Below are 18,988 nucleotides of genomic sequence, written 5' to 3' on the forward strand. Positions count from 1 at the left end.
CTTGATGGGTGTCCAATTCAGATCGACTGGGAATTATTAGCTTAAGGCACTATCTCTGCTTAATTTTGTCTTGGACCTTGAGTAAAGCTTAGTTAAAAGGATATGAATGAGCTTTAAAATAATTTCCCTCCACAGTATCCAAGCTACCTTTAATAACAGAGTCATTCTCATCTTCCTTAATTATTCATATCAGATCTTCCAAGAGGAAACTTGCTATTACTGAATACCAAAAGCAGCTTGTAGCGCCCTGCAAAAATATATTTTCTTCATAACTGGAAGGGGAAGAGGGAAAGTGAAGAAGGGATGGAAAGAAACCAATAAATACAGTGTAAATAGTTTCATAGAAAGTTATTTATATTTTGGCAAGCCTATCTACTATGATCCCCAAGTTTTCTTCTTAGAGAAACTATGATGATGATGATGATAATAGCAGTTTTTACTGAAAAGATATTGATATACTAAGATATTTGGTAATACTTACTCTAATATTGCCCTGTCCATCCACATAGCATGAAACCATAAAGAGAAGCAGTCCCCTGCATCCAGCCTTCCAGGGTGTCTTCACAGTCTTCACAGCTGAGATTCCATGTGTATGCTGCCATGAAAGTTGCTGCTGGCACACATAGGAGCGTGAATCTGGACTAACTTAGAGCTCTTGTCTTAAAGGCCTTTTCCTGTGGCACTGGCACAAAGATGCACTGTCATCTGGCTGAGGAACAAGTTCCATTCCATCACGTACTTCAGGTTTGCTCAACTGGCGTTCAGCGTATTTCTGAAATGTGGAAAGATTAGTCCAAACTTCATTCCACTGAATCATCCCCACTCATGCTATTGTTTCTAGTTGCTGTGTATCTTCAGACTAAAACCAAAGGTCTGATTTATTTCCCTCCTAAAGTGACATTTTAACTTTAGTTATGATAAGCACGTGTGTGCTATTTCATAATCTTACAAGGAGCCCCAATCCACTATTGTATGCATAGGTAAGAATCTTCTTGGAAAGGGACATCAAACAAAGTGTCCCTACTTGAACAAGAGCACTTCTTGAATTCATCCTCCATATGTTAATAAATAATTAACATTGTTGAATATTCAAATCAGTGAACAAAGATGATAAGCATCTCAAAGTAAAGTCTGTGGTTTTTATACATCCTTCCCTTTAGGCCTGTAGTCATGTGCGTTTTGCAAATGGTGATGGGACTGAAATGTCCCTCCACTTTGGCCACTGACTGAAATATTCCTTTACATCGGATTTTTCAGTTCTGTGGTTCCTCAGTACGCATGTCCTCAGATCGTGCAGTGCTGTAGTGTGCCTGTACGTGCTCAGTTGTGTCTGACTCTTGTGACCCCATGTAGCCCACCAAGCTCCTCTGTCCATGGGATTCTCCAGCAAGAATACTGGAGCAGGTTGCCATTTTCTTCTCCAGGGGATCTTTCTGATCCAGGGATCAAACCCACGTCTCTTACATCTCCTACATTGGCAGACAGGTTATTTATCACTGAGATACAAGGGAAGCCTCAGTACTGTAATATTTACTACTAAAAAAAAAATCCACCTATAAATGGACCTGCATGGTTCAAACCCATTTTGTTCAAGGGTCAAGGGTCAACTTTTCATGTTTGTTTTATACAACAAATTAAATATTTGCTTTCCACCCTGTACTGACAGCAAAAGCACGAATCCTAATTAATAAGGAGAATGAAGAGGTGGATATTTTGAGCAGAAAGAGATGTTAATGATCTCGAGTCTAACCCTCCTGTTTTCCATATGAGGAAAGATATTCTCTGAGGTTCAGAGCTTTTAATCTATATTTGCAAGGTCTCTATAAGCATCGTTCTTCTAAAAACTGAACGGAGATAAAAATATGGTGGCCACAAAGGGACTTAGCACTATCTTTCTATAGGTTGGTGCCTCAGTGTAGCCAGAGTTCCACAGGCTGACTCTTGACCCCCTTCAGGAAGCAAGGACTCAGGCCATTTTTTGGCCTGAGGACATTCAACCAAGCAGGATGGATCCTCTGAACTGACCTGTAGTACTGTGTAATAGTAGCAGTAAAGCCGGTGTGGCTGTAGCAGATCCCTAGCAGTCAACTGTCCTTCTTTTGCAATCTTCTTGGCTTCTTCGTCATTTTCCTGAAAAGTTTAAAAAGAAACAATGAATGAAAATTACTCCTGCAACTCACAAAGAAAGCTAAGTGGGAGGTAGGACAGATGTAGGGTTGAACGTGAACATCATGGGAGAGATGAAATGTGATGAAAATATAACTTCAGAATGAGGCTATGGAAACAGACAAAGTACTTTCCTGGACATCTCTGCTATATATGCAAATAATCATGCATGGTTGGGATCCCCCTAGTGCAACAATCTACATACAGCCCCTATTGTGACTGTCTTGGTACTTTCCAAGCTACTCAGGGAATCTGGGGCTCATCATCTGTTCCCTCAGTCTAACTCTGCTTGATATTAAAATACAAACTAGAATAGAATTAATTGGTTTTTATGCTATAACATCTTATTTAAATATTTAGCTTGAACCAAAAAGTTGTTCTAAAAGGGTACTCATGAAAGACTATGTTATTGTTGTAATCAAAAATTCAGTTATTAGTACTCACCAGCTATTCCTTCAATACAGGAATAGTCAATATTCCTAATTATACTTTTATAAAATATCTAATATTATATGATGCTGCTCCCAGGAAAAGCCATTTGCAAGCAATTCTGAGTCTTTATGAAGGGTCACAAAAATATTCTGTGTCAGATATCCAGTTGTTTCCATAGCCACATTGCTTCTCAGAAACAGAATAAAGACTTACAATGGAAGGGTAAATTTTATAATTTCACAATAAAATACAAGAGCTTTTTAGTATTCTTCCTTTAAAAGAAAGAATTCTTATTTTATGGAAAGCTTGTGATTATTGGGATGTTGTACAGCATGCATTCGTTAAGAACTTGTTATCCCGAGAAAATCATACATGCATCCCAATGTTCATTGCAGCACTATTTTTAACAGCCAAAATAGGGAAGAAACCTAAGCATCCACTGACAGATAAATGTATAAAGAAGTTGTGGTACATATACACAATGAAATATTACTCAGCCATGCTGCTGATGCTAAGTCACTTCAGTCATGTCCGACTCTGTATGACCCCATAGACAGCAGCCCACCAGGCTCCCCCATCCCTGGGATTCTCCAGGCAAGAACGCTGCAGTGGGTTGCCATTTCCTTCTCCAATATTCCTCAGCCATAAAAAGCAGGAAATAATGCCACTTACAGCAACATGGATGGACACAGAGAGTGTCAATACTGAGTGAAGTAAGACAGAGAAAGACAAGCATATGATAGCATTTATGTGTGGAATCTAAAAGAAAATGATACAAATGAATCTATTTGCAAAACAAAAATAGAGTCACAGATATAGAAAACAAATTATGGTTTCCAAGAGGGAAAGGGGAGGGATAAATTGGGATATTAGGATTGACATATATGCAGTATAAAACAGATAACTAACAAGAACCTACTGTGTAGCACAGGGGACTCTACTTAGTCCTCTGTTATGACCTCTATGGGAATAGAATCTAAAAAAGAATGGATACATGTGTATGTATAACTGATTCACTTTGCTGTTCAGCAGAAACTAACAACACTGTAAATCAACTTTACTTCAATAAAAATTAATTAAAAAACTTGTGCCCTTTTTTCTGACTGGGGAAAATAAAGGGGTACCATAATTGCTTTAAATATTTTCTTGTGCATAAAGCACTTTAACCCTGGTCTTTTTAATCTGTAATTTGCATTTGGTGTATGTTATTTGTATTTGGTGTGTGTGCGTGAATAGTGATCCTTTAGAAAAACCTATATTGTATGTAACACTGTACTTCAAATCTTCTAAAAATCCTCAAACATACTGATGCTGCTAAGTAACTTCAGTCGTGTCTGACTCTGTGCGACCCCAGAGACGGCAGCCCACCAGGCTCCCCCATCCCTGGGATTCTCCAGGCAAGAACACTGGAGTGGGTTGCCATTTCTTTCTCCAATGCATGAAAGTGAAAAGGGAAAATGGTTACTCAGTCGTGTCCGACTCCTAGCGACCCCATGGACTGCAGCCTACCAGGCTCATCCATCCATGGGATTTTCCAGGCAAGAGTACTGGAGTGGGGTACCATTGCCTTCTTCGCAAACATATTGATAGGGGGCATTCAAAATGGTCCTGATGTTGATTCTTCCTGATGTTGATTTCAGGGAAACAAAAATTTCACAAAATGACATTTAATTTACCTATATTATGTCAAATTGTGTTATGATGAAACTTGTGTAACTAAATAATACTGGTGAACTTGTTATTGCCTAAAGAAATTAAAATTATGGAAAGCATACCTTGGCCCATTCAACTTTCTCTAGTAGATCACTAAGATTTCTTTTAATTGGAATATAATGTTTCCATGGCTTCAGTGCCATATAGAAATGTTCATAATATGGTGAGTCCTGCTTCAGAACCAAACTATCACCAAGCATGAGATATGGATATCTATAAGCAGCCACGGTCCCATCCACATTCACTTGATACTTGTACTAAAAGATTAAAACAAACATAAAAGTTTTAGCAGTCATTTGCTTCACTTCTGTGTCCAGTCAACATTGTAATATTAAATATAAAGAAATTATTTTCCAAGATAATATTTAGAAGCTTTACATTTTATTTTGTAACACACATCTTCTCTTTGTATTAAAATCATAAGCAGCATTCATCAGGTCAATTTTAAGAAATACAACATATTTAAAGATAAGGTGATAAATAATTTTAGGAAATAGGAATGGCTATTTTAACTATGTCTATGTAATGGGGAATTCAGATTTCTGTAACCAGGTGAGAAAACTACTTCCAAAGCTCTATATTTATTCAAGCTTAATATTGATAATAATTTACACTTTAATTTATACATTATTTCAGTTTTGCCTTACACCCACGTAAGTATGAAAAGGGAAGGCATTATCTCAAAGTCTGGTTTTAGAGCTGAGGAAACAGAAACCTGGAGAAGATAAGGACTAGTGTAATGCTGGTGACACAGTTCATATACTGTCGACATGTTTGTTGGATTAATAAACAAATTACATTTGTTTTTTAAATGATTTTGATTTATAATTCAAAATCATTTTTCATTCAAGTATAATAATGTGAAGCAGATATTATCATCTCCTTCTTTTTAATAAATGATAACACTCATTTCAGAGATCTTTATAAACCTCTATTGTATGAGGCCAAATCCCATGCTCTCTTCATTATACCACATTGAGAGGAAGAGGACATACAGATTTGGTAATTAATATTTTCTTTTTTTTTTTTTCCCAGGAATTTTTTTTTAAATTTTATTTTCTTTAACTTCACAATATTGTATTGGTTTTGCCATATATCAAAATGAATATTTTCTTAAATAATTGGTACCAAGGGCTTTAGATTTTGTCACAGCCAGTTCGTTTTTGTCATGTTATTCACATCTCTATCTCCGTGAGCCTCATATACGGTGCTTTGAAGGAGCTGGGCAGGCTCACATATGTTAGAGGCGAGAGGTGCTAAACAGATGACAGCCCCAAAGTTAGTACAGGCAGGACTAGAGGTGGGACTTGAACATCATTTTACTAGCATGAAATTCAAACTGTTTTTATTTATTTACAAGACCATTTTATGTGAGACATTTATATTCCCAGTTTATTAAAAAAAATACAAAAAAGAGAAAAACATGGAAATATACCAAAATCCTAAACTAATCCTTGTACTATATTTTGAGTACTAAATACAGTTCTGAGCTATTTGTAGACAAAGTTAACAACAAACGAAAAAGAAATTGCACGAGTTTTGTAATTCTCTGTGTCTGAAAAGAATGTGTGTGCTGGGTCATAAAATCTGGGTAGAAATCTGCCCAACCCCAGCTGTTTGTTTGACTTTTAACACAAGTTCATCACTTCATATCTATCCAGGAAGACCTAATCACATACCTTAAAGAAGTCAAAGAAACCTATCAATTTAGCTTTTCCAAGCTCCTTTTCTTTCTCTTGGAAGAAGAAGTATCCTGTGATTCCTGCATCTAGTAGCTGTGGATTTTCCTTGGACAGCTGCACCAACTGGAGCCTCTCCTCTCGGCTATCTCTACCTCTGAAGAAAGCTTTCTCTGTTTTGTTGATCCAGGAAGGTCCTAGATGTTTGAGACCATAAAAAAAATACTAATATGAATTTGACATTTTTGTATTATGGTAAGTATAGTCATCTTTAATCTACCTTTGTTATTTAAGATGCTAAAGCTCTTTTATCATCAATACATCTTCTAAAGTAAGTGTAACTTCTGAAAAATATGCTCTAATTTTTATCCTTTTGTGTACTAATGATAACTCCCTCAAAAGGTTGAGTTCCTGTGGTATGACTTCAGGAATTATCCAAAACAATGCTGGATCAAGTTAAAAGCAAAAAGAGATTCCATGACTTGGTTCACATTAGTTTCTTCACATTAGTTAACACTTCTTTTGTGCTTCACACACACACACACACACACACAGACTAGACTTTCATTCTTAGAGTGACTATAACAAACTATACAATTAAGTAACACCCACACAACTTTAATTCTTAGGTCACTCAGAATTTTGAGCACATCAATTTGAATACACTGAAGAATTTTTCTAATAAGCTGTTAAATGAAAATACATATGTATAACTCAACTATGTATATATATTTATATTCTCTCTTTCCTGGGAGGGAAATAATCAGGAAGAATTAATTTAGATCTCTTTCTATCATTCTAAAAAGAAGTCATTAGTTAACACTTCTCAGTGTTCTAAGGGATAAATCATAAATCACAGAAACTAGGGGGTGGTCAACCGCTTTACTATTTTAGCACACTTTTCAGGAATTTACCGATATCAAATAAAAAGTAGGTCAGTTTTCATTTCCCATTATCTTTAGAGACGTTACAAGGAGTCTCTAGTCTTGTCTATAAAATAAGTCCACTTGACCTGATCTAAATAGAAATGAACGCTTGTAAAGACAGGTAGTGTTTTTTTCTACTCAGGGAGTTCAGTTTAATAAAATGGTGTGCATAAACCTAAGGCCATTAAATAGGAGGCAAGGAATTCAGATTGTAAAGGATCAAGAGAGACAGAAACCGGGAAGAGAATTTCTTACTGGAGGCTATAATATCCAAATTATATCATAGTTCTCTTACATATGAATAAACTTTATATTTTTCAGAATTCTCCCTCATTTCATCCAGCAATATAAAGGCACTGGAGTCACCATTAAGTGAAAGTTTTACCAAATACGTATTTTTATGGGACTTCTCTGGTGGTCCAGTGGTTAAGGATCCACCTTGCAATGCAGGGGAGGCAGATTTGATCCCTGGTGGGGGAACTAAGGTCTCATGTGCCACGGAGCAACTTAGGCCATGCAGGAGAACTGCTGAGCCTGTACACCACAACTAGAGAGTCTGAGTGGCAGCAAAAAATCCTACATGATGCAGTGAAGATCCCCCATGTTGCAACTAAGACCCAATGCAGCCAAATAAATAAATAATACAATTTTAAAAAGAAAACAAACAAAAAAATTTTTTTAATATATTTTCAAATGGTATTTACATGTGACCAACTCAAAGGAGACTCAGTTACAGTAGATTTTGGACATTACTAGCCCAGCTCATGTATCTTTGATTTTTGAATTAGAAGAATCCTAAACAAAAACCACTTTAGAGTTCAGACTGCTGTTTTCCTCTTTTCCTGGTTAGAAAAGAAGAACAATGGTTATTTAAATATATAGACATACTCTCTCTGAGTGAACATTCCTTTCACCTTTTTAACTTTTAAGCTTTTTCTTAGAGAATGACTTTTACCTGTATTTCCCTGAATAGACAGGAGATCATTTGTAACACCCCTCAAAGCTTCAAGTGTGGAGTGGGTGATGTCATATGTTGGAAGGATAACATCTTGTGAATCCAGAGAGCCACACCATGAAATGATAGGTAAAGGGCCAGGGGTTTCATTGACTTTTCGATGCTCCAAAGGCCAGTCTCCAAGATTAACATAAAATTCTAAATCTGGGAGAAGGACCTAAATAAACAAAAGAATGTTTATCAGTGTCGGGAAGACCTCAGTCTTTGATACTAAATGCTTTGGTTCTTTGACTTTTAAAATTTTCTGATAAATTTGAAAATGGAAGAGAGAAGGATGCTTCTCAGTCATCAGTAGTATCAGATAATCAAGGGGCTTCCCCGGTGGCTCAGTGGTAAAGAATCTGCCTACCAATGCAGGAGACACAGGTTTAATGCCTGGGTAGGGAAGATCCCACATGCTGCAGGGTGACTAAGCCCATGGGCCACAACTACTGAGCCCATGTGCTGCAACTACTGAAGCCTGCATGCCCTATGGCCCGTGTTCGGCAACAGGAGAACCCACAGCCATGAGAAGCCTGCACACCACAGTTAGAGAATAGTCCCCGCTCACCACAACTAGAGAAAAGCCTGTGCAGCAACAAAGACCCAGCACAGCCAAAAATAAACAAATAAATAATTTTTTTTTTAAGAAAGAGGAAAATCCAGGGTGAGGATGATGCACGACAATTCACTTAAGCAGGAAGTAGCCACCTCTCTTCAGAGCTGGCATTTAAAACTTGTGTGTATGTAACTATAGTTATGGAAACTTTGCAGAAAGGTGTGAATGAATGGCTTCAAGCACCCTTTCTGCCAGCAGCCTAAGTGAGAATCTATAAAGTTAGACCCAAGCCCTTGTTTTCCTTCACTATCAAAACTCTTTATAACAACCGTGTTTGTTTTTGGAATCTGCCATCCATTTCCATCTTCATGCTCAATGCCGTAGTTTAGGCCTTTATCATCTCTTCCCTAGACTGTTCCAATACTTGTCCCTTACTAGATGTTCTGATTCTAGCCTCTCCTGCTGTCCACATTGTTGTTCAAATTTTCTAAAACCCAAATTAATGTTACTACTAAGCTTAAGAGTACCTTAATCCTATAGGACAAGGTCTAAACCCCCTGGCTGGAATTCAGGCCCTCACTATCTTGCTCCCACTTAGCTTTGAATGTCATCTTCCATCTGCCCAAGGACCAGAAAACTTTACTCTCTGAAAATGCCATGCACTTTAACATGTAATTCTCTTTACTTGGAATGCCCTTCTCCTACTTATTCACTTGGCAATCTCTTTTCATCCTCCACACCCAGAGCAAATATTACCTCCTCTATGACTTGCCTTCCTCAGACATTTTAACTCTGGGTTACCTACTTTTCTTATGTGCCTATCATGTTGTGGTATAATGTTGCTTGTGTTCATATCCCATCCTCACTTCTGAATAACAAAAACAAGTTCCCCTAGAGTGAGCTGTTCAATAACCAGAGGTGAGTCTCATTTATCTTAAATCCCTTTTTAGTCACTGGGCAAAGAACCTGGAACAAAAGGGAAGGGCAAAGGGATATGATTCTTCACACTAGTGCTCCCCTACTATCATTTAGTAGCTTATTTAATAAGGGATTCCCTGGTGGCTCAAACCGTAAAGAGCCTGCCTGCAATGCAGGAGACCTGGGTTCGATCCCTGGGTTGGGGAGATCCCCTGGAGAAGGAAATGGCAACCCACTCCAGGATTCTTGCCTGGAAAATCCCATGGACAGAGGAGCCAGATGGGCTGTACAGGCCATAAGCTCCACATCAGAAGTTTTCACTGTAGAGGAGGATTTCTCAATCGTGGCACCACTGACATTTTGGTTTGGGTAATGCTATCCTGAGGGCGTTGTCCTGCACATTGTAGAATTAGCAGAATCCCTGGCCTCTAGCCACCAGGTGCAGTAGCAAGTCCCCAGTTGCAACATTGCCAAATTCCTCTCAGAGGCAAATCATTCCTAGTTGAAAACCACATAAGCACAGAGATACGGAAACACAGGGCAGAGTGGACTGGTGGTAGTCCAGGAAGAAGGAACCGCCTTTAGGATCAGATGCCCATAATATGCTCATATGACGGGCTGATGGGGAGGCAGGAGGCAGCTGCTCTTTAAAATAAGAATTGATTGCAGTCCCATATTTCATATGCTTGGGAATATATAACTCATATCAGGAAAGGTGGCGTTTGGGTAAGAAAACTACCTTCATGGCCTTTCTAGATGAGAAAGGTAAAAAAAGAATGCCCATTCTTCCTCCTTTATTCAGCACGATTGGGAATAAGGAATAACAAAAGGTAGTTTGAATTGCTCTGCTTCAGAGGATTTATAGGAGTTTTGTAAATATGGAAAGAAGGGCTGAATAGAGGGATAGAAGGAGGAGGTGCTGGGGATATGAAATCTTTTGGAAGACAGAAGCTCCCATCATGTTTCATAAGAAGCCTAGACATGAAGATCAGGGTCAGCCAGTGAGAAATTCCCAGAGGTAAGGATGACTGAGAGTCTTACTTTACACAGGGATGTCTATTTTTACATGTTAGGATTTTTGTTTTGCTTATTCTGCATTGGCACAAAATAACCTCTCTCTGGTACCTCAACAACAAAGTGTACCATGCACACGATCTTTTAGAAGCACTTAGGATTAAAACAACGAAAATGTGTCCTAAGTTCAACTTATTTTGAAGTGACAAGAGGAAAACTGCTGCAGGAAGTGAAATCTGAATGGAAGGAGTATTCAGCGGGAACGGGGAAGCTCAAGAAGTCACCTTGCAACTATAAGTGTCTGGGAGTTCACAGAGGACTTGGGAGAGTGCTATACGGTCTACCTACCTGAGATGAGGGCTCAAACTATTTAACTTAAATATTAAAGGAAAGAGAAATCCAACTGATCCATATTTAGGTGGTAGACAGATGTACATTTGCAAGCCTGGAATCCATTTTCATTCTTTACCATTATTATTCTAAGAATTAAATGTTACAAATAAATACTTAAACTATTTTGGTTTTGGAATCAATGAATTCATTCTCATACCTTTCTTGCTAGTGACAGCAAAATCTCATCTGAGAACATTTTGAAGTCTGTGTATTTCCCTAAAGATCTTCGGTAGATGTGGTTATTGAGAATCGTGTAATGAACAATAGCACCCCTCTCATCCCCAAACCTTTTCGGAACTTCAATTAGCATCTGCTGGAGATTAATGCTGGGGAAAGAAGCAAAATCTTTTTCAATCTGTGGTTCCTTGTCTGGACAAGACAGAGTTTTCTGCCAGGACTGAGGATCCTCTTCTGGACACTCACAGTACTCATGGTACACTGGTCCTAAGGAAAGCAAAACATGTGGAATGCCAAGCTCCATTAACAAGCAATGCAACACAGGGAGTTGTTTCTGCCACTGCTGTGAGCATGGGATGACTTCTTGGTAAACTCTAAGATTATCCAGACAGGGATAATCTACTGTAAACAAATCAGTGGTAAAAGTAATGTCAGAGTCTTGTGCTCTTACCTTCTGTCCCATTTTCACCCCACCCTAGATAACCTAGTATAGCATATACTCTCTCAATGTAACATATAGCATATTATCTCCCAGTGTAACCTACTCATTCAATTCATTGATAAATTTATTTCCAATGAGCTATAAATGGCTGATGAGCATAAAACTTACCTTTCAACAAGGAAAAAGAGAATGTATTCCTTTTTAGGCATGGTTATGTAGTAAGGCTGGTGATTTTTAAAGACAAGATAAGGTCTCTTCCTCTGAATTCCTAAAATTACCTCCATCAGCACATCTCAAAAAGGAAATATGAAACTCAGGGACATCTTGAAGTATAAGCTTAAAGTGGTCAGACATAAGTATGAAACTATTCTGAAGACTCATTTAAAAAAGAATTTGTTTAAAATTTATCTTATTTCACAATATATCCATATTTAATATAAAAATAATTTTAAAAGCTATTTAATTTTCTTGAGGATTTCTACTTCAGACCAGCATAAGAAATAGGGATCAATTTAAGCGTCCTACCGAAAACTACAAAAATATGGATAAAATATATGAAACAATAGTTTTTTAAGACATTGGCCATCAGGCAATGGATAGAGTTTGAGAGATGACAAACAAATGAGGTAAACTCTATAGTTCTTCAAGTTTACTGCCCAAGGGAGTTTCTAGGTTGTGCAACAGGCAGGAACAATCTGGGCAGAGCCCAGAAGTGTCACTGAGTTGAGACAGAGCTGAAAGTCCAAGGCAGCTAGAAGTTGTAGAATATACTGCACAGAGACAGAACTCCATAGATCTGTACAAGGTTCCTCTCAAATATTTAAGGCATACTGATCAATATGTATGTTTGAATAAACTGTCCAAAACAAAGAAAGAACTATCCATAAGGCCATAAGGATTAGAGGCAACAATACCCATGGTTCATACAGGGCTGGAAAAAGTGCCTATTCATACAAACCAAACTGGAAAGCATCCTAATTCATAGAGGTTGGACAGAATATGCAGAGATGTATTGCCTGAGTAATAAGGAATAATTAGCCCTAGACTAAACATGGCTCTGGGCCTGCCTAATAAATTGTAAAAGAAAATTTGAAGGATCAAGTTACTTCCAAACAACTTAATTGCATCCTAGAGAAAATCTCAAGAAGATGAGAAAGCATTGAGCAATGAGAAATACACTGGATAGAATTAATGACAAATTGAACATAATAGAAAGATTGTAAACTTAAACATATAGAAACTATATAAAATGAAATGGAGAAAAATATAATTTTAAGTGAAAAGAGCTTAATCGAGTCATGGGGTAATTTCAAGCCTAATGTATGGGTAATCAGAATTCTTGGAAGACAGCTGAGATAGAACAGAAAAAATATTTGAAGAATTTATGGCCACTTTTATGCTGGATTTGATGAAAGCTATAAAATGAAAGATCCACAAATCTCAAGCATAAGAAATATGAAGAAACCTACACCAAAGCACATAATAATCAAATTGCTCAAAACAACTGATAAAGAGAAAAATATTTAGCAGGGGATCAAAGATATAGAAAATGGCAGATTTATAACTGGAAATAATGCAAGTGAGAAGATATAGAAGATAACAGAACAATATATTTCAAGTACTCAAAGGGGGAAAAAAAAAAGTCAATCGAAAGCAAAGGAGAAAAGGAAAGAATAATCCATTTGAATGCAGAGTTCCAAAGAATAGCAAGGAGAGATAAGAAAGACTTCCTCAGTGATCAATGCAAGAAAACAGAGGAAAACAATAGAATGAGAAAGACTAGAGATCTCTTCAAGAAAATTAGAGATACCAAGGGAACATTTCATGCCAAGATGGGCACAATAAAGGACAGAAACAGTATGGACCTAACAGAAGAAGAAGGTATTAAGAAGAGGTGGCAGGAATACACAGAAGAACTATAAAAAAGATCTTCATGACGCAGATAACCATGATGGTGTGATCACTCACCTACAGCTAGACATCCTGGAATGCAAAGTCAAGTGAGCCTTAGGAAGCATCACTGCAAAAAAAGCTAGTGGAGGTGATGGAATTCCAGTTAAGCAGTTTCACATCCTAAAAGATGATGCTATGAAAGTGCTGCACTCAACATGCCAGGTAATCTGGAAAACTCAGCAGTGGTCACAGGACTGGAAAAGGTCAGTTTTCATTCCAATCCCAAAGAAAGGCAGTGCCAAAGAATGTTCAAGCTATTGCACAATTGCACTCATCTCACATGCTAGCAAAGTAATGCTCAAAATTCTCCAAGCCAGGCTTCAACAGTACATGAACTGAGAACTTCCAGATGTTCATGCTGGATTTACAAAAGGCAGAGGAATCAGAGATCAAATTGCCAACCTACATTGGATCATAGAAAAAGCAATAGAGTTCCAGAAAAACATCTACTTTTGCTTCATTGACTACACTAAAGCCTTTGAATGTGTGGATCACAACAAAATGAGGAAAATTCAAGAGATGGAAATACCAGACCACTTTACCTGCCTCCTCAGAAATCTGTATGCAGGTCAAGAAGAAACAGTTAGAACCATACATGGAACAATGCACTGGTTCCATATTAGGAAAGGAGTATGTCAAGGCTGTATATTGTCCTCCTGCTTATTTAACTTATATGCAAAGTACATCATGTGAAATGCAGGGCAGGATGAAGCACAAGCTGGAATCAAGATTGCTGGGAGAAATATCAATAACCTCAGATATGCAGATGACACCACCCTTATGGCAGAAAGTGAAGAGGAACTAAAGAGCCTCTTGATGAAAGTGAAAGAGGAGAGTGAAAAGCTGGTTTAAAACTCAACATTCAAAAAACAAAGATCATGACTTCCAGTCCCATCACTTCATGGCAAATAGATGGTGAAACAATGGAAACAGTGACAGACATTTTCTTGGGCCCAATATCACTGCAGATGGTGACTGCAGCCATGAAATTGAAAGTTGCTTGCTTCTTGGGAGAAAAGCTATGGCCAACCTAAACAGCACATTAAAAAGCAGAAACATTACTTTGCCAACAAAGGTCCGTCTGGTCAAAACTACGGTTTTTCAAGTAGTCATGTATGGATGTGATAGTTGAACCATAAAGAAAGCTGAGCGCTGAAGAATTGGTGCTTTTGAACTGTGGTGTTGGAGAAGACTCTTGGGAGTCCCTTGGACAGCCAGGAGATCCAACCAGTCAATCCTAAAGGAAATCAGTCCTGAATATTCATTGGAAGGACTGATGTTGAAGCTGAAACTCTCATACTTTGGCCACCTGATGTGAAGAACTGACTCTTTAGAAAAGACCCTGATGCTGGGAAAGATTGAAGGCATGAGGAGAAAGGAATGACAGAGGATGAGATGGTTGGATGGCATCACCAACTCAATGGACATGAGTTTGAGCAAGCTCCAGGAGATGGTGATGGACAGGGAAGCCTGGCATGCTGCAGTCCACGGGGCTGCAAACAGTCAGACATGACTGAGCAACTGAACTGAACTAATAATTCTACCAGGCAAAATATCTCTCAAAATAAAGACAACATAAAGATATTTTCAGATAGCTAAAAGCTGGAAGAACTAATCACCATCATCCTCACATTAAATGAAAAGTTAATAGGAATTCTTTAGGTAGAAGGCAAATAGTACTAAATGAAAACATGTACCTATGCAAAAGAATGAAGAGTACTAAATATGGTAACTACCTGGGTAAATACACAAGAATGTTTCTGCTTGTCATTTAAATCTCTTTAAATTACTTAATTTTTCTCTCCCCTAAGATATTAAGAGAATTGAATTCCAGGAGGTACATATATCACATTTATCCTTTTGCACATGTCTTTAACATCATCATAATGCAATCTGAAAGCCATGGGTTCTACACATAAGGTTGGCTCTGGTTTATGTAATAATTACTTACCTTTCAAAATATAGGGAGACTGAGCAACATGTTCATCACCATAAAGGACTTCTATTTTCAGCCCTTTACTGACAGTTTCATACATCCTATATCGCATCAAAAATGTTCCATCATTCCTGTCCAAAGGTTTAGGGACATGAATCCGAACTAACTCTTTAGGTGACAGAGATTTGATTACTACTCTGAATAGTGTTTGACCTGGAAAAAAAAAAAAAGTATAAGTATTTCTATTTCATGGTTCTGTTTCACAGAAGTTTATTTTTTCTTCTATTTAACTTTCACAGAAGTTTATTATTTTTACCATTTCATCAATGGTAAACAAAATTATTTTAGCTTTGAAGATCTTTGACACCAGTAACTATATTTGGTTTAGGTCTTCTAAACCAAGCAATTGAGGCCTGCAGCTCAAGATAGCAGAATAGAAGGATGTGTGCTCATCTCCTGTGAGAGCACCAGAATTGCAACTAGTTACTGAAGGAGTACGTCAAGGCTGTATATTGTCACCCTGTTTATAACTTCTATGCAGAGTACATCATGAGAAACGCTGGAGTGGAAGAAACACAAGCTGGAATCAAGATTGCTGGGAGAAATATCAATAACCTCAGATATGCAGATGACACCACCCTTATGGCAGAAAGTGAAGAGGAACTAAAAAACCTCTTGATGAAAGTGAAAGTGGAGAGTGAAAAAGTTGGCTTAAAGGTCAACATTCAGAAAACTAAGATCATGGCATCTGGTCCCATCACTTCATGGGAAATAGATGGGGAAAAATGGAAACAGTGTCAGACTTTATTTTTCTGAGCTCCAAAATCACTGCAGATGGTGACTGCAGCCATGAAATTAAAAGACACTTACTCCTTGGAAGGAAAGTTATGACCAACCTAGACAGCATATTAAAAAGCAGAGACATTACTTTGCCAACAAAGGTCCGTCTAGTCAAGGCTATGGTTTTTCCTGTGATCATGTATGGATGTGAGAGTTGGACTGTGAAGAAGGCTGAGCGCCGAAGAATTGATGCTTTTGAACTGTGGTGTTGGAGAAGACTCTTGCAAGTCCCTTGGACTGCAAGGAGATCCAACCAGTCCATTCTGAAGGAGATCAGCCCTGGGATTTCTTTGGAAGCAATGATGCTAAAGCTGAAACTCCAGTACTTTGGCCACCTCATGTGAAGAGTTGACTCATTGGAAAAGACCCTGATGCTGGGAGGGATTGGGGGCAGGAGGAGAAGGGGGCAACAGAGGATGAGGTGGCTGGATGGCATCACTGACAAGATGGACGTGAGTCTCAGTGAACTCCGGGAGTTGGTGATGGACAGGGAGGCCTGGTGTGCTGCGATTCATGGGGTCGCAAAGAGTCGGACATGACTGAGCAACTGATCTGATCTCTGATTGAAGAATCACTAACAGAATGCTGGTACCCAATAAAATAAGATACCCCACACCAAAAGACAAAGAAGCAGCTGGAGTAAGATCATAGGAGAGGTACAATCACAAAAAAATCAAATCCCATACTGACCAGATGGGTGACCGACAAACTGGAGAAAAATAATACCAAAGAAGTTCTCCCACATTGTGAAGGTTCTGAATCCCATGTCAGTTTTCCCAGCCTGGATATCTGACAAGGCAACTGGGAATCCCCAGGGAATCTGACCTTGAAAGCCAGCAGGACTTGGTTATAGGACTTCCACAGGACTGAGGGAAAAGACTCCAGTCTTGCAGGGCACAAACAAAATCCAGTGCGCACAAAGACCCTGAGGAAAGGAGCACTGACCCCACAGGAGACTGAACAAAACTACCTGCCAGTGTTTGAGGGTCTCCTATAGAGGTGTGGGCTGGCAGAGGCTCACCACAGGGATGGGGGAACTGGCGGCAGCAGTCCCAGAAGGTTCCTCTTGGCATAAGCCCTCTTGGAGGTTTCCATTAACCCAACCATAGACCCCAGGGTTGGGTCGCCTCAGGCCAGACAACTAATAGGGACGGAGCACAATCCTACCCATCAGCAGATAATTGGGTTAAAGGTTTACTGAGCAAGGCCTTGCCCACCAGAGCAAGACCCAATTTCTCCCACCACCAGTGACTCCCATCAGGAAGTTTACACAAGCCTCAGGCTCCTCCAATGGCACCCCAGTCCAGTACTCTTGCCTGGAAAATCCCATGGACAGAGGAGCCTTGTAGGCTGTAGTCCATGGGGTCGCTAGAGTTGGACACGACTGAGAGACTTCACTTTTCACTTTTCACTTTCATGCATTGGAGAAGGAAATGGCAACCTACTCCAGTGTTCTTGCCTGGAGAATCCCAGGGACGGGGGAGCCTGGTGGGCTGCCGTCTATGGGGTCACACAGAGTCGGACACGACTGAAGCGACTTAGCAGCAGGCTCCTCCACCAGAGGGCAGACAGAAGAAGCAAGAAGTACCACAATCCCACAGATGTGAGAAAAAACCATATCACAGAAAGTTAATCAGGATGAAAAAGCAGAAAGCTATCTGTCAAATGAAGGGACAAGATAAAACCCCTGAGAAAACAACTAAATGAACTGGAGATAGGCAACCTTCCAGAAAAAGAATTCAGAATAATGATAATGAACATGATCCAGGATCTTGGGAAAACAATGGAAGAGATGCAAGAAATGCATACCAAAGACCTAGAAGAACTAAAGAACAAAAAACAGAGATTGAATAATACACTAGAAGGAATCAAGAGAATAACTGAGGCAAAGAACAGCTAAATGACCTTGAGGGCACAATGGTATAAATCAATGCCACAGAACAGAATATAGAAAAAAGAATTAAAAAAAAAAAAAAAAAGGAAGACAGCCTAAGAGACCTGTGACAGAACATTAAATGCATCAACACTCACATTATAGGGGTCCCATAAGGAGCATAAAGATAGAAAGGACCTGAGAAAATATCTGAAGAGATAACAGCTAAAAATTTTCCTAACATGGGAAAGGAAATAGTCAACAAAGTTCAGGAAGCACAGAGAGTCCCAAGGAGGAACACACCAAGACACATAGTAATCAAACTGACAAAAATTAAAGACAGAGATAAAACATTAAAAGCAACAAGGAAAAAATGACACATAACATACAAGGGAACTCCTTTCAGGTTGTCAGCTGATTTCTCAACAGAAACTCAAGCCAGAAGGGAATGGCATGATATATTCCAAGTGATGAAAGGGAAGAGCCGACAACCAAAAATACTCTACCCAGCAAGTCTGTCCTTCAGATTTGATGGAGAAATCAAAAGCCTTCCAGACAAGCAAAAGTTAAGAGAATTCAGTACCACCAAACCAGTTTTATCACAAATGCTAAGGAACTTCCCTAGGTAGGAAACACAAGAGAAGGAAAAGACCTACAAAAAATGAATACCAAATAATTAAGAAAATGGTGACAGGTTCATACATATTGATAGTTATCATAATATAAGTGAATTAAATGCACCAACCAAAAGACATAGACTGGCTGGACAGATGAAAACATGTGCATGTATGCACTTCCACATCACTCTCCTTGACTCCCCCCCAAATTGTATGTAATTATTTTCTATTGTTAGGTTAATCATGTTCCTCATATGGCTTGCAATTGTAATTATCTTTTATTTTGTGTTTGGTTATTGATGTGAAAACTGATAAGCATCTTTTACTATTGTGATTATGTAACTGTTACTCACTTA

At 38.7% G+C, this 18,988-nt stretch overlaps 1 protein-coding gene across 3 annotated transcripts in view; it reads right to left on the bottom strand.

The window, feature by feature from the left end:
• Window positions 1-333: 333 nt before the first annotated feature.
• The window catches only part of POGLUT3 (protein O-glucosyltransferase 3), a 32,628-nt gene continuing 13,973 nt past the window's right edge, over window positions 334-18,988 (bottom strand). For 2 of the 3 annotated variants that reach the window (XM_061440227.1, XM_061440226.1), the window contains 7 exons: window positions 15,318-15,515; window positions 10,952-11,238; window positions 7,872-8,088; window positions 5,991-6,187; window positions 4,374-4,568; window positions 2,026-2,130; window positions 334-772 (listed from right to left, as the gene is read on the bottom strand). In XM_061440227.1, coding sequence (XP_061296211.1) covers window positions 647-772; window positions 2,026-2,130; window positions 4,374-4,568; window positions 5,991-6,187; window positions 7,872-8,088; window positions 10,952-11,238; window positions 15,318-15,515 — 1,325 coding nt within the window. In that variant the 3' untranslated portion in view covers window positions 334-646. Of the gene's footprint in view, window positions 773-2,025; window positions 2,131-4,373; window positions 4,569-5,990; window positions 6,188-7,871; window positions 8,089-10,951; window positions 11,239-15,317; window positions 15,516-18,988 lie in introns of those variants that run through there. The other variant, XM_061440228.1, reaches the window with a different exon arrangement.

The sequence above is a fragment of the Bos javanicus genome, chromosome 15 (genome assembly GCF_032452875.1).
Source record: "Bos javanicus breed banteng chromosome 15, ARS-OSU_banteng_1.0, whole genome shotgun sequence".
NCBI classification, from domain to species: domain Eukaryota; kingdom Metazoa; phylum Chordata; class Mammalia; order Artiodactyla; family Bovidae; genus Bos; species Bos javanicus.